The sequence below is a fragment of the Cydia strobilella genome, chromosome 10 (genome assembly GCF_947568885.1).
Source record: "Cydia strobilella chromosome 10, ilCydStro3.1, whole genome shotgun sequence".
NCBI classification, from domain to species: domain Eukaryota; kingdom Metazoa; phylum Arthropoda; class Insecta; order Lepidoptera; family Tortricidae; genus Cydia; species Cydia strobilella.
In genome coordinates, this window is record NC_086050.1 from 10,978,176 (window position 1) to 10,991,275 (window position 13,100).

At 40.7% G+C, this 13,100-nt stretch overlaps 2 protein-coding genes across 2 annotated transcripts in view; one reads left to right on the forward strand and one right to left on the reverse strand.

Annotated features, from left to right (window-relative positions):
- Nucleotides 1-13,100, forward strand: part of LOC134744939 (mucin-5AC-like) — a 403,822-nt gene that overhangs the window by 86,618 nt on the left and 304,104 nt on the right. The window lies entirely within an intron of this gene.
- The window catches only part of LOC134744539 (prominin-1-A), a 43,184-nt gene that overhangs the window by 6,142 nt on the left and 23,942 nt on the right, over nucleotides 1-13,100 (reverse strand). Inside the window, exons 12-16 of the mRNA XM_063678359.1 lie at nucleotides 12,713-12,934; nucleotides 11,834-11,949; nucleotides 10,648-10,838; nucleotides 9,889-10,047; nucleotides 8,266-8,405 (exon numbers count right to left, since the gene is read on the reverse strand). Of these exons, the coding sequence (XP_063534429.1) occupies nucleotides 8,266-8,405; nucleotides 9,889-10,047; nucleotides 10,648-10,838; nucleotides 11,834-11,949; nucleotides 12,713-12,934 (828 nt within the window). The remainder of the gene's footprint in view (nucleotides 1-8,265; nucleotides 8,406-9,888; nucleotides 10,048-10,647; nucleotides 10,839-11,833; nucleotides 11,950-12,712; nucleotides 12,935-13,100) is intronic.

Consider the following 13,100-nt stretch of genomic DNA (forward strand, 5'->3'; position numbering starts at 1 on the left):
ACACATAGTATTTTGATTCAGGTGTGCCCGCTGTTTCCATACGCCTGGTTATTTCACTAGCTACCCTGTCACGGCCTTGAAGGCTGCCTATTTCCTTCCATCTGTCTTGTACTACCCGCCCTAATAGCACCTTGAATAAATTCATTTCGGGCCCTGTAGCCTTGCTAGTCAGTACATCGGTTGTCCCCTTTATGTGTCGAGATAACACATCGGCTACTGTGTTGGATTGCCCCTTTACGTGCTCAACCGTGTAGTCGAATCGCCCTATGTAGTGTACCCAACGTATCATCCGCGCGCTCAGTAATTTACATGTCTGTAGAAATATCAAACTCTTATGATCTGTTCTAATTACTAATCGTGCCCCCCTCAGGTATGTCTCGAACTTCGATAAGCTAAAAATGATAGCCCACAATTCCTGTTCCGTAACCGTCCATTTTTGTTCCGTTTCCGATAAAGCCTTACTACAGAAGCCTATTATCCTTTCCTCTCCCACATCGTCCAGTTGGTAAACATAACCAGAGACCCCTAAGTTACTGCTATCAGTCTGTAAGTAGTAAGTCTCCTTCGGGTTCGGATGTGCCAGGAGTATTGTGTCTACGAATAATTTCTTGACCCTCTCAAAGCAATCGTTTTTCTCTTGTGTCCATACCCATTTTGTATTTTGTTTTAATAAGTCGCAAAGTGGCCTAACCTCTTCGCTGTACCTCGAGATAAACTTCCTGAAATAGTTCACTAGCCCCAAGAACCCTCGTAATTGTTTGGTTGTTCGAGGTATGGGGAAGTCCAGTATGGATTCCACTCGTTCAGGATCCATACGCACCCCATTAGTATTCACTATGTGCCCCAATAGTTTTACTTCTACACATAAGAATCGACACTTTTCGAGTCTGCCAGTTAACCCCGCGCCTTCCAATCTACCTAGTACTTGGTCTAGATGTTCTAAATGTAGCCTTATGTCCCCTGTGGTGAATATGACGATATCGTCCAAATAGTTCACGCAGTACTCGCGTACCCCCTCTAATATAGAATCCATTGCCCTGGAGAATCCCGCCACAGATGTCTTTAATCCTTGCGGTAAAACGCGGTAAGTGTAAGTCCTCCCCATAAAAGAGAATCCCGTATATTTTCTCGAATCCTGATGTAAGGGTATTTGAAAATAAGCGTTATTTAAGTCAATCAAACTGATATAATTTACTCCATGAAAGGATTGCAAAATCTCTGAAGTGAGTGGCGGTGACCCCGCGTCACCTATCATTTTCTTGTTGAGTTCGCGCGCGTCTAACAAAAGTCTTATTGACCCATCTCGTTTCTTAGTGAACGTGAGTGGGCTACAATACGGGGTTGCCTCCTGCCTGATTACACCTAGCCTTTCTAATTCGTCTAACTCCTCTTTTACCTGTTCCCTATACGCCAATGGTACCGGGTAACTATATTTCACAAAAGGGGTGTCGTCCACCAACTCAATGACGTGTTCGTATTTGTTAGTCAGCCCTAAATTGTCCGTAAATACTTTACAATGCTTGTCTAGTACCGGCATTAAAAGTTCCCTTTGTTCATTACTTAAGGCTGAATCGCCCAGGTAGTACCCTTTATTTTTTTCACTGTCAGAATCATTATCCAATCCACTACGCCCTATCGGCCTAATATCTCGGCTGAGTACCGAATTAATAGTAGCCGCGTTCGCCTCTCCCCCTAACCTTTCAACCTTGCAATCTGTATTCAATCTGACACAAGACTTGACTCCCAAATGCTCGATAGTCAATGTCCGCTCGCTACCGCAGTTCACTACCCCCTTTACTCTTTGTAACCAATCGTACCCCAGGATCAATGATCTAGGTAACCGTCGCATAATTAGTACGGGTGCTTCTACTAAAGTACTTCCCAACTGAAACTCTATTAGTACTAGACGGTTCGTGCTCTCACTTCGCGATCCAAATGCCCCGTGCACTTGTATTGCTGGAATAGCGATCGCAGGTAAATTCCCATTCTCCCTTTGAATAGAATCGTGCAACTCTCTAGTCATTCCGCTAACCTGACTCCCCGAATCAATAAGCGCATTTATATCCCTCCCGTACAAACACACACATATTTCCGGTAACCTAGGTAAAGAATAGTCAAACCCTAAGTTGTCCAATTCATCGGTTTCATGGAGCATCGTGTACATTCTCACTCCTCCCTTTGTGCAAAACCCACAAGCAAAGTCCATTTCATTACATTCTGCCACGTTGCTAAACTGGTCCTCCAATAAGACGCCTATGGCCCTAATTACTGACTGACTACTATAATTGTCAACGCTTGCACCGCCTTTCAACAATCGTTTTAGACCCCCTTCGCCTACTCCCAGACTCTGTCCTGGCTTCCATCCATTGTTAGTTAAAATTTTATAAGCCACATCTGTCCTTACTCGCTCCGAAGTCCCTCTATCCCCCGTACTACACAACATTAAACTAACGGACCTCGATTGTGTGGGGAAGTCTAGTTTTTTGACTGTCCCTCCCCCACATGTTTCATTTGAGTAGAGCTTTCTCCCTCTTTCACAAAGGCAATAGCCGGTCTAGTGCTGACCCCTTCTCGCTCAACCCCAGATAATGCAGGTCTGTTAAAGTTTGTCCTGTACCCAAATCGACCCTGGTGATAACCCCGTCCTCTCATCGAGCTTCCCCTGCTCCTCCACCTATTAGCTGAAATTGTCGCCACGGTAGGACGTGCAAGTGGAGACATGTTGTACCGTCCTCCTCTAGAGCTACTACCGACTACCCCTCTCGCGACCCCCCTTGACTTCTCAACTATATTTTGCTCCAAGCTTCTCAGAAAGTTCGCCCCGCTCATGATGTTAACTTCCTCAGTCCTAGTAAACCACAACCTCTGTATATCTATCGCGTAGTGTCGCATAATGGAATTTACTAAGTCTCGCTCGCTAAATGCAATAGTCAGCGACTGCATTGATTCGGCATGCTCGGCAAAATGCTCAGACATCGTCATTCCTGAATCGCTCGTATATACTGCATTAATCAGCCTATACCTCACGGACTCCTGAATCTGTTCAGTCCAATAGTTTCGTCTAAAATCAGCCTCGAAGTCGGCGAATGTAACCCACCCCTTCGAATATAAATCCATAACCTTACGGGCGTGCCCAGTAATGCAACCTAGCGCTATATCAATCTCGCGATCTGATCCATTTACTGCCCTTATATACTTCTTTAACCGCTTTAAAAATGCAATAGGATTAGTGAATGGTTTACCGTCGAAACTCGGCTTGCTAACAGAGGGTTGTACCACATATAAATTCCGAGCCTCTGAAACTGTTGTTACGGTACTCGCGGATGCAATACTAACCGACCCCTGCTTGTCGATTCCATCACTTCCTGCACTAGCTACCCCTGTCACCTCACTTATAGAACCGCTCGCACTTTCCCTTCGTACCCCGCCCTCATTCGAACTCAGCTGTCTTAGTTTCTCTTCGAATTTGTTAATTTTATTCAAAATCAACTCTAACGTCGCATTTCCCCCGGCTTCTGTTCTCTCGTTCACCTCTACCTCGCTAGTATTGGTCCGGCCTAGTCCTACCTGTCTCGCATTGCGTCTCCCTCTACGCGACGACATCTCTTACAAATCTGTATTAACGCAATCTGTACTAAATCTGTACAATTGTAATCTGTAAATCGGTACTATTGACCGTTCGAACCCACCAAGGTTAAGTTAGTTTATATTTTGTACAACCTTTGTCATATAATAGATAAAATTTAGACAGTAGCGAAATGTTTATAACGGATGTTAACGAAGCTCAAAATGTGCTACAAGCATATGAAATCTCAAGGCCCAAGGAACTTAGTCTAAGATATAAGCAAGAAGTAATGTCTCAAACGCCGCAATCTCCTCCGTGGAACCCTGTAAATGTTACATATTTGAGACATACAGTTTATTTTTGCATCCTTATACATAAGGTAAATGTAAATGCACAATATATATACATGATAACAAGCACAGTGTGTCTCTTATCCCACCTCGTATTAAACTCAAAATCTCTCTCTCATAGACCCGGTCACGATTCCTACGTTGTGTTCTATTTTTATGCTATTAAAATAGATCTAGTCGTATCGTTATTTCGAATACGTACTTAGATCCTTGGTCACACGCACCATTTTCTGTGGTGGTACAATGAGGATCGTCTAGCTTAATTGATTTGTGATCGAGTGCCTTAGAGAAAATTACCTTCCTTTCTTGTCTTAATAGGAAACAAAACCAACACTGCAGTTAGGGGACATTTCGGTCTCCGGGTCAGTCGTTACTAAGGTCAATATATTAACTGGAGTGAGTACTTTGTTCGGCGGACAATGCAGACTCATCACTCACTCTACCTGATTTCTCCGAGATTTTGACGTAACGAATTTAGTTCAATGCGATATAGTTCTAAATAGTTAACTATCCTGGTATAAATAAGGACCGATTTATTTTCTAGCGCGACCGATCAGGTTAGAATATGTGATTGAGTTGATACATGTATGAGGCTCTTAGCCCATCGTGTACGACCGATATCGTTCTGGTACAGGGACGCCCTACGCCGATCCACGGCCCTTAAACATTGTTATTGGGGGCAATTGACCTCCTTATCGCTGCGAAGCGTTACGTATTCCCATTGTCCAAAGGACCGGTACTTAATAAATTGGGTTCTAGACCCTCCCCCAGTAACCATGGTTCTATATTTATATATATATATGTATTCAGATAAAGAGTTTTGGTTTGGCCAAACCAAGGTCGGAGGTCAATTGTAAGACATGACGTGTTTTGGGTACCAAGTTATCGCCGCCGCCACGCCGCTCGGACTAAGTACTTCAGTTTCGCCTTTTAGCGGTCAAATTTAATTCAAATTTAAATAATTGCCTCAATATCCCGTACTCTGCGTCACCACCCAAGTTTCTCTTAAGTACTTAGTATCTGTTACCTATCTGCCCAGTGAATACCTACTCAAGCTCCCGGCTGCTCAACTCCCACTCTGGATCTCGCCTCTGCACTCGTTGATTTAATCAGCATGACGAATAGTACTGCTGTAGCCTAGTGCCAGTACTCATATGGCTTGAAACTTAATAGAGTATCTTGGGCCTAACTCAATTGTTATGTAGCATTAAGTAGGTCAACTGCCATTGGCTGTGTCGCCTCTGGCTCACTGCATCCTCAGACCTAAGTCGGAGAGGGCTCTAATTCCCTTCCATGACAATTCAGTTGTTTGGCTTTAGTTTAGTCCCCTTTACTCATCTAAATTTAGGTAGTAAGGAGTAGTGTATCTAGTAGTGACCAAGTGAAGTAAGTATCGTGACAGAGTTGTATGAGAGCGGGATTTTTAGTACTGGAGATTCGATCAGGCTCATCTCATGAGTTCAGGATAGTATCTGTGGACTGGCTATAATTATACTTAAACGAAGTCTGAGTCTAGCGAATCTCCATTATTAAATACCCGGGGACGGGTCTTAATCTTAGTAATAAAAGAAGGTAGTATCAGTTTAATTATTTTATTTCCAAAATTTTTAAACTTTTATCTACCCAGACACTTGGGTAATCTAGACTAACACAAACGAAACTGGTTGATTATTTAGACCGCGAATGAATGCAGTGGCATTCATCCGTAGGCCGGACATTCCATTCCTAGCGCCATTCTAATCAAGGGGAAAACGAAATGTCCAAATGAAAAACCCCTTCGGCATCAATCAATATAATATATGTATATACGTGTATATATGTACATCATCGTTATACTAGTGCATGCTTGCAATTTTCTACTCAAAAGAATATTTATTTAATCATTGGTATCACCGAGGTTGAGACACACTGACTTATCATACATTATTCTAGAAAAGCATCTTATCTACAGCGCGTCTAGGTAGTTTCACAGTCAGACCTCAAAGTGGTCCCATTACATTTAAATCTCGCCCATCTCAATATCTACCCGCGAAGAATCCCCCCCCCGGCCCTGGGACCTCTAACGACTCCCCCGCGACGACAGCAGACTCCCTTATTCCAGATCTCCCGACATAATGCCGCTAGTAAAATGGTAAGTATGATCACCCCCACGACAGCGACTCCAATTTCTATTTGGTTCCACTGCCGGATCCCTTGTTTCTGCCCCGTGGGATAAATGTTGTAAGCTATCAGATAGGTATCCATTTTACCCAATCCGCAGCAAATTGTGAAGCTTTAGCTCTCGATTCTATTACCAAAGCTGTGAAACAACCTGTGACTTACTATGCATAAAGTTAGAAATACTTTACCCGGACTCCCGTAGCCCCACTTATTCTCTTAGAATTAGCTCCTCGAAGCCTCTCGAGTCGCATAAACTCCCACCTCAGTGGATCACATACACTTCTATTTATTTACACTAGTAATGGCACTCCACTCTCCCGCGATGTAAACTTAGCCCACCAATCACTCAGGCTCTCTCTCTGAACGTGACTCGAACCTTTCGCCGGACTTGCTCGACTCGCGCCCAAATTCAGACTGACTTCCAAATCCCGTTCCCTGCTTTGCCTCCCGTTTCAAGAGACTCCTCCCCCTGGAAAGAGAGATGGTATCCCCAAATAAATCTGTCCGGGCTTCATTTTTCGGCCCATGCGTTCACATGCTCGTGATTGGAGGATGACCATTCGATCATCTTAGATCCCGCCCTCCCCAATTCTCAGTAAATGTACCTTTTTTTTCCGCCACAGTTTTTTTTCACAATTTCGCTTCCGTCAACATCTGTTATCAATTCGCATTGACTGGCTATTCCAAAGAATCAATTGTACAACTAAATTTATGTCTTCCCGTCTTTGCCTAATTGCCTTAGCGTCGTGTTGCACCCATTGTTTCTTTCCTCTTAATTCTTTGGGCGTAGTTATTTTAGTGTCAATAAATCGTGAATTGTTTTTGTTTAACTTAATGGCTATAGATTGGGTTTTTGTCTAATTTTCGAACAATTCTGACTAAAATTTACCAACACCCTAACCCTTGTCACGCTTTCTAAAATTTATGACAATACGTTATTGGAAACCATTTCGAGTATAATAAATGGACAGATAAATCCATGTCAACCATCTCAAGCCTGTAGCTAGCACACCATGCTCTCTATCGAGCCACTGGTCGAGTGACGGGAGGAGCGCCCCTATAGTGCGAACTCCATAGGGAGAGTCCTTCAGGTCACTCTTCCAGCGCTCCCTCAATCTCTCAGCGGCCTGTACTACTGTGCTATACCGTTGGATTATATGCATAAAATATACCTACGACGCGTGGAAGCGATTTTAAAAACTATATATATCTTTATCCCATTACCATTTCATCTTGCCCCAAGTTTTTTTCAGTTACAATCGTAACTTTATTCAAAGGTGTTTATCTAAAAGAAAAAGTCTAAAGGATGGGTGTCTAAAGGATGTCAAAAAGTTTTTTTTTAATTAAGTGTAAACAAAATTTTGTTCTATTTACAAAAACCATAGTTTCATGTACCTGTTCCTCAAGCCGTTAGAACAATGGAGCTTTCATAAAAAACACTACTCATCTCGTCTAAAACCCCGATCAATCTTACCCCAAAGCACCCTATCCTCCACGCCACGAAGAACTGTGAAATTTTCGATCTGGCAAATTATAACGAGCTAACTTAAAGATTTAAAAAAAAGTTTGTAAGTACAGTAACTACATCAATGAAGAAATTTTTTATTTTTAAAATAATTTTCTTTTTTGTTTTTTAACTTTTCAACAATTGTATAAGAATTGTGTTATAGGTAACTATTTTTGATAATTAAGGATCTGTTGATATAATATTTTAACTACCCTCCGCTTGCGACTTCAACCGCATAGAAGTTTCCAAAACATTTAGCCCCTAGGAGGATATAACCAAACGGAGTAGCCATTAATAGGCTTTCATCTCTGTCGAAAATAGTCGGCCAAATATGGTACGAAAGTGAGAAATTATTGCACATTTTACGAATGTCTTAAAAACTGTGTTTAATTTTCCTTTTTACAAATTATTCTTGTTCTAGGTAGCATTTTGCTCTTGGTTTTACCTGTTAGGCTAATACCTATCGCAAAACACACCATGGTACATGGTACATGGTGGCATGGTGGTGGTGGTGGTGTGTGGTAAATACCTATCGCAGGAGTTAACAGGCCTTATATATATATATAGGTAATTGAGAAAAACGTCAAAGTATATGGCAGTCAATGTTGTCCATGTCAGGGTCGAGTGGATCTGCTTAAAGCATTATTTTCTTGCAATTTCCCAGCTCGCTGTACATTACATACCCTGATCCTAAGGTAGTAAGGTTCAGGGCATCCCGGGCCCTGACCTTCCGTCCGTAGGCTCGCCACAGCTTCACACTAAGTGGAGTCAGGAATGTGCACCAAGTCACACCCAAAAGGAGACCGCAGAACCACCAACCATGCTGAAAAAAAAAACAGACTAATTAGGTTTTATGACTGGTTGGTAAGATATATTTTTTGTATAATAATTACGTTGGAATTGGAAGCTGGATTAATCCAGTAGTCAGAAGAATTTAATTCAGGGTGACTTTTCGGTCGATCGGTATCGTATCGCTGTTATATCTTATAAGTATTGTTCGAGTTGGGCTGTATGCTTGCCAATTCCATGTGTAACAAAGATACCGCTTCCATTACGCACTTCATAGTTAAGTGCTACGACGACACAAATGAGCAATTGTCTCAACAGTTCTGAAAACACATAGACCCGGTTATCCTCTGCACGCCGGATAAGCAACAACTATGTTAGTTTCATTTAATTTTCACTTCTCTAATATTTAGGTTAAAACAATAAAATGCAACTAACACAGTAGTCCTCATACAAATAACCTAGTTTCAGACATTGAAGCCTTTCATACCGTTTAGCGTTTGTTCAGTTGCAGTTTGCACCAAAGATAAATAAGTTAGATAGATTAAGCTAAAATCTGCTAAGCAAGCTTACCTACGAGTTTTAATGAGAACAGTTAGGCTAAATGAACAGATTAAATGAAATTAAAATGTTATTTGGTTGGGAATTCTTTGAGATAATATGATAAGAATAAACCCCTCGAAATCCGTAAATATGAATCAGTCAGTGATGACCTGATGACGACTAATTCGATGCAATGAAATAATGTTTGAAAATATTAAATATCTCTTTTATTCACCATTAACTTATTAAAGTAAGTACTACAAACTATCGATATTCATCAGTGTGTATAAGACACAAATTTATTAAGGCAGCAAATGCATACTAACTAATAGGTTTCGTAACAATTTGATAATGTTACTGATTGATATCAGTATTATTTTAACTTTCAATTAGGTGCAAATTAATATTCGTAGCATAAAACGTAATAGTTCATAATGATTTTCTGCGTAGTAGCGTTGTATGTTATAATACTCACGACTTATTATTTGTGTATTTGTACAACTATATTTTTTACAAAAATAAAATTACAATTGGAAAACATGTTCCCTGTCAATTAAGTTCTTTTTTTTGTACTAGTGCTGGTGGCCTAGCGGTAAGGACGTGCGACTTCCAATCCGGAGGTCGCGGGTTCAAACAGGCGGGTTTCGAACTCATGTACGAAATATAATTTCGTATTAACCATTAGCTTTTCGATGAAGGAAAACATCATGAGGAAACCGGACTAATTCCAATAAGGCCGGATCCGGCCTTCACTTTTTCTTTAAAAAAAACCAAATCAAAATATTTAATAAAATAATTAGATTTGTTTCCAAAACTTGTTCGTTATACTCGTAGTTCAGGAAAAATTTGTATTTACTGTTGTAGATGTCTTATTTTTTAGCCAGAATTACCGTAAAATTATTTTATTAGGTGCTGTAATACTAACATAAAAAGGAAGGATAAATTGAAGAGAAGAGATACATCATCGATTTTCTTACCAATGACCCGATGTATCTAGTGCAGAGCAAAGACCTAGCGGCTTCATAAACGGTGAAAAGGGGTCGGCATCGCGCCGCCTGCTTTCCGGCCGCTGTGAGCGCATGGGTTCGCCAGCCGGCCACGTGGGATACCAACCGAGATACGTACATTGCAACTTTCTGAAAAGAAAATAGACCTTTGTAATAATATTTTTGTTGTCTTGTCACTTATTGCATGCCATTAAAACTTATTACCTATAATCATTACAATAGGGCAAACAATATAAAGTTCACAAAATCACAATATAAACAACACACACAACACACACACACACAAAGCACGCACACACACAGTATAAAGCGCATGAGAATTCCTTCTGAATCATTCTTGTTTATTCGTGGACCAGAGGGAGTACATAGTCCTGTCTCAGACTGAGGTGGGAATACCTACAATCTATATAGGTATTTTATGATATATTTCTTAACAAACAGTACTCCTTACCTATTTATACTTCAGCCCGAAGATAATTATTAATAGCCAAGGGATTAAAACCCCTGTAGGCTGAGCACATAATTGGCGCGACAGTATCTCGCCGCGAGATAGACTACCCGTCTTTTACTAACTGTATGAATTAAAGAGGGACGGGTAGTTTATGTCGCGGCGAGATACTCTCGCGCCAATCATGTGCTAGCCCGGTTGATCACGCAATTTTATGTCAGAGAATAGATTAAATACTTAATCAAGATATTGTCCTCATTTCAAGATCACTTATTTATTACCTTATGAGCAATGGTTTCTCCCTGATTGTCGATATAGTATTGCGCAGTATAGATGTGGCTGAGTGATATGTTCAGTTTCCTCCTGAACGGCAACAGCTGAAGCTCCAGCTCAGTCAGTTTGTACACCACGTCTGCTCGGAGCTGTTCTAGTGGTTTTATATTCGTCATGTGCAACCGTTTGGTTCTTGTTGCTGAAAAAAAGGAACTAAATTCATTTTAGGGGGCTTAATAAGTAGGGGGCTAAATAGTAAGAATAAAAAAATATTATCAATGCAACGGAAAGCATATATATTTGAAATCAATTTTGTTTCTCTTCACGTGCCTCACACCCACACACATTAACAAAAACAAACAGAGAACGAGTCATGGAAGAAAACGACGTTTACAATCCCTGAAAAACTTGTTAACACTAATATTATGCAATATCTTCTGGAAGATCTTCAAAGCATGATTGAAAGCCTATACCATGCTTCTTTGAAGATAGGTCTTAAGATGAATATGTCCAAGACTAAAGTTATGACGAACATCCCCGGTAAATCGATTCCAATCATTAAGGTTGGGAACGAAATGCTAGAGGTGGTCGAGCAATACTTGTATCTTGGACATGTTCTATCATTTGACAATACACACCAGCAGCTTAGAAGGAGATCTCCAGGAAAATCCAGCTGGGTTGGGCGGCATTTAATAAATTGGCAGACATCTTGAAACCTGCTAACATTCCACAATGCCTGAAAACTCGCCTGTTCAACCAATGTATCCTGCCCACCATGACCTACGGTGCCGAGACATGGACGCTCACTAAGGAGGCTGTGCATAAAATTCGCGTAGTACAGAGAGCCAAATGGAGCGCGTCATGCTCGGTATCAAGCTTCAAGTTCGAGTAAGGAATGTCGAGATCCGTTGCCACACCAAGGTGCTAGACGTTGGTTGGGTGGGACATGTTGCTAGGCAGAGTGATGGCAGGTGAACTAAAATGTTAACGAAATGGTGGCCGCTTTCGGATGAAAGAAGCCCCTGGCATCCGTTGGCTCGTTGGGTGGACGACATCCGGAAGATTGCGGGTCACCTCTGCATGAGATTAGCTCAGGACCGGGACAAGTGGCGTACTAGAAGAGAGGCTTATGCTCAGCAGTGGGCGATAAAGGGCTGATATGATGATGATCATGATTATGGAATATACAGTTACCCAAAGTTTCCAATCTGCTAGCTGTCGTCAAGTCCGATATTCGTGCTCCAATGTTTTCCAACTGATCCACTAAAGAGGGCAAATCTTTGCCAACAACTGGCCCGTTGTATTCCATCCTAAAATTAAAACAAGTCTAATATGAAAACTCATTAGTCAAAAGAAAATTGTGTATCTCACGGCCTCTTGGGTAATAAATTCAAAGTTTACTTTAAGTAATACTTGAATTGAAAGTTAAAGATTTTCTTGCTGTTATTAAGCAAATACTCTTTTGGCGAGATTTCATCTCTAATAAGTAAATTACAAATAACTACGTTTGCGAGAAGAGGATTTCAACTTTGTTAAAATTACTTCTGAAAAAAAAAACCCGAGACGGGCAGGGATTGAATAATTATTCCTCGGAAAGGTTTCTGTACTTGTGTACAGTATCTGCGTCTGAAGTTTAAAAGATCTGTACTTAAATGTAAGTAGGTATTATTATATTTTTGTAATTTGGCACTTAAATAGAACATTTCCCTTATATGTAAATAATACTTTTATATCAATTTATGTTATACTTTAAAACAAGCCATTTGTTCTCTGATAAACCTACAATTTATATAAATATTAAATTGGTAACGTGATTTCTTGGTAACTCCAGACATTTTGGTGACTCCAGAGACGTAAAAGGTGTCGGTCTAAAAGACAATTCGCAGCGTTCCAAAAGCGTTAACAAAATGTCTTAGGATAAGTATGTCGACGTAGGTGAATCGATAATACAATCCATTTATGCGCTTTGCGCGGTTGACTACAGTAATGGTTGAAATAAGAAACTTGTATGGTGGTATTGTATAAGCTTGTATTAGAATTAGGACATGTCTAAAGATAACATAAAAACCATACCTGTATTTCGATAAGTTCACATCAGACACCTGCAAAATCCTATTCAGCAGTTTGTTAAAATTGACAGAGATTGTTTTCAAGAACCTGACGTCAATGGATGACGTCAGACCTTCTAAGTCCACCTGCAGTTGGTCCCATTCAAAATATGACGTCTCTTTATTGACGTCCAAAACTTTGTCCAATTGAAACACTATATATGCCGGCCGGTCCTTTTCGCAATCCCTGTAAATGTCAAAATAAACAGGTAATAAATAGTACAGTAACTCGGGTCGACTTAAAACACTCCCTTCGGTCGTGTTTTAGTTTATCGCCACTCGTTGTGAATTTCCTATTTTTCGCACATGTAGCGTACAACGTTTTACAGTACATGTGGCCCTTAAAATTTTCG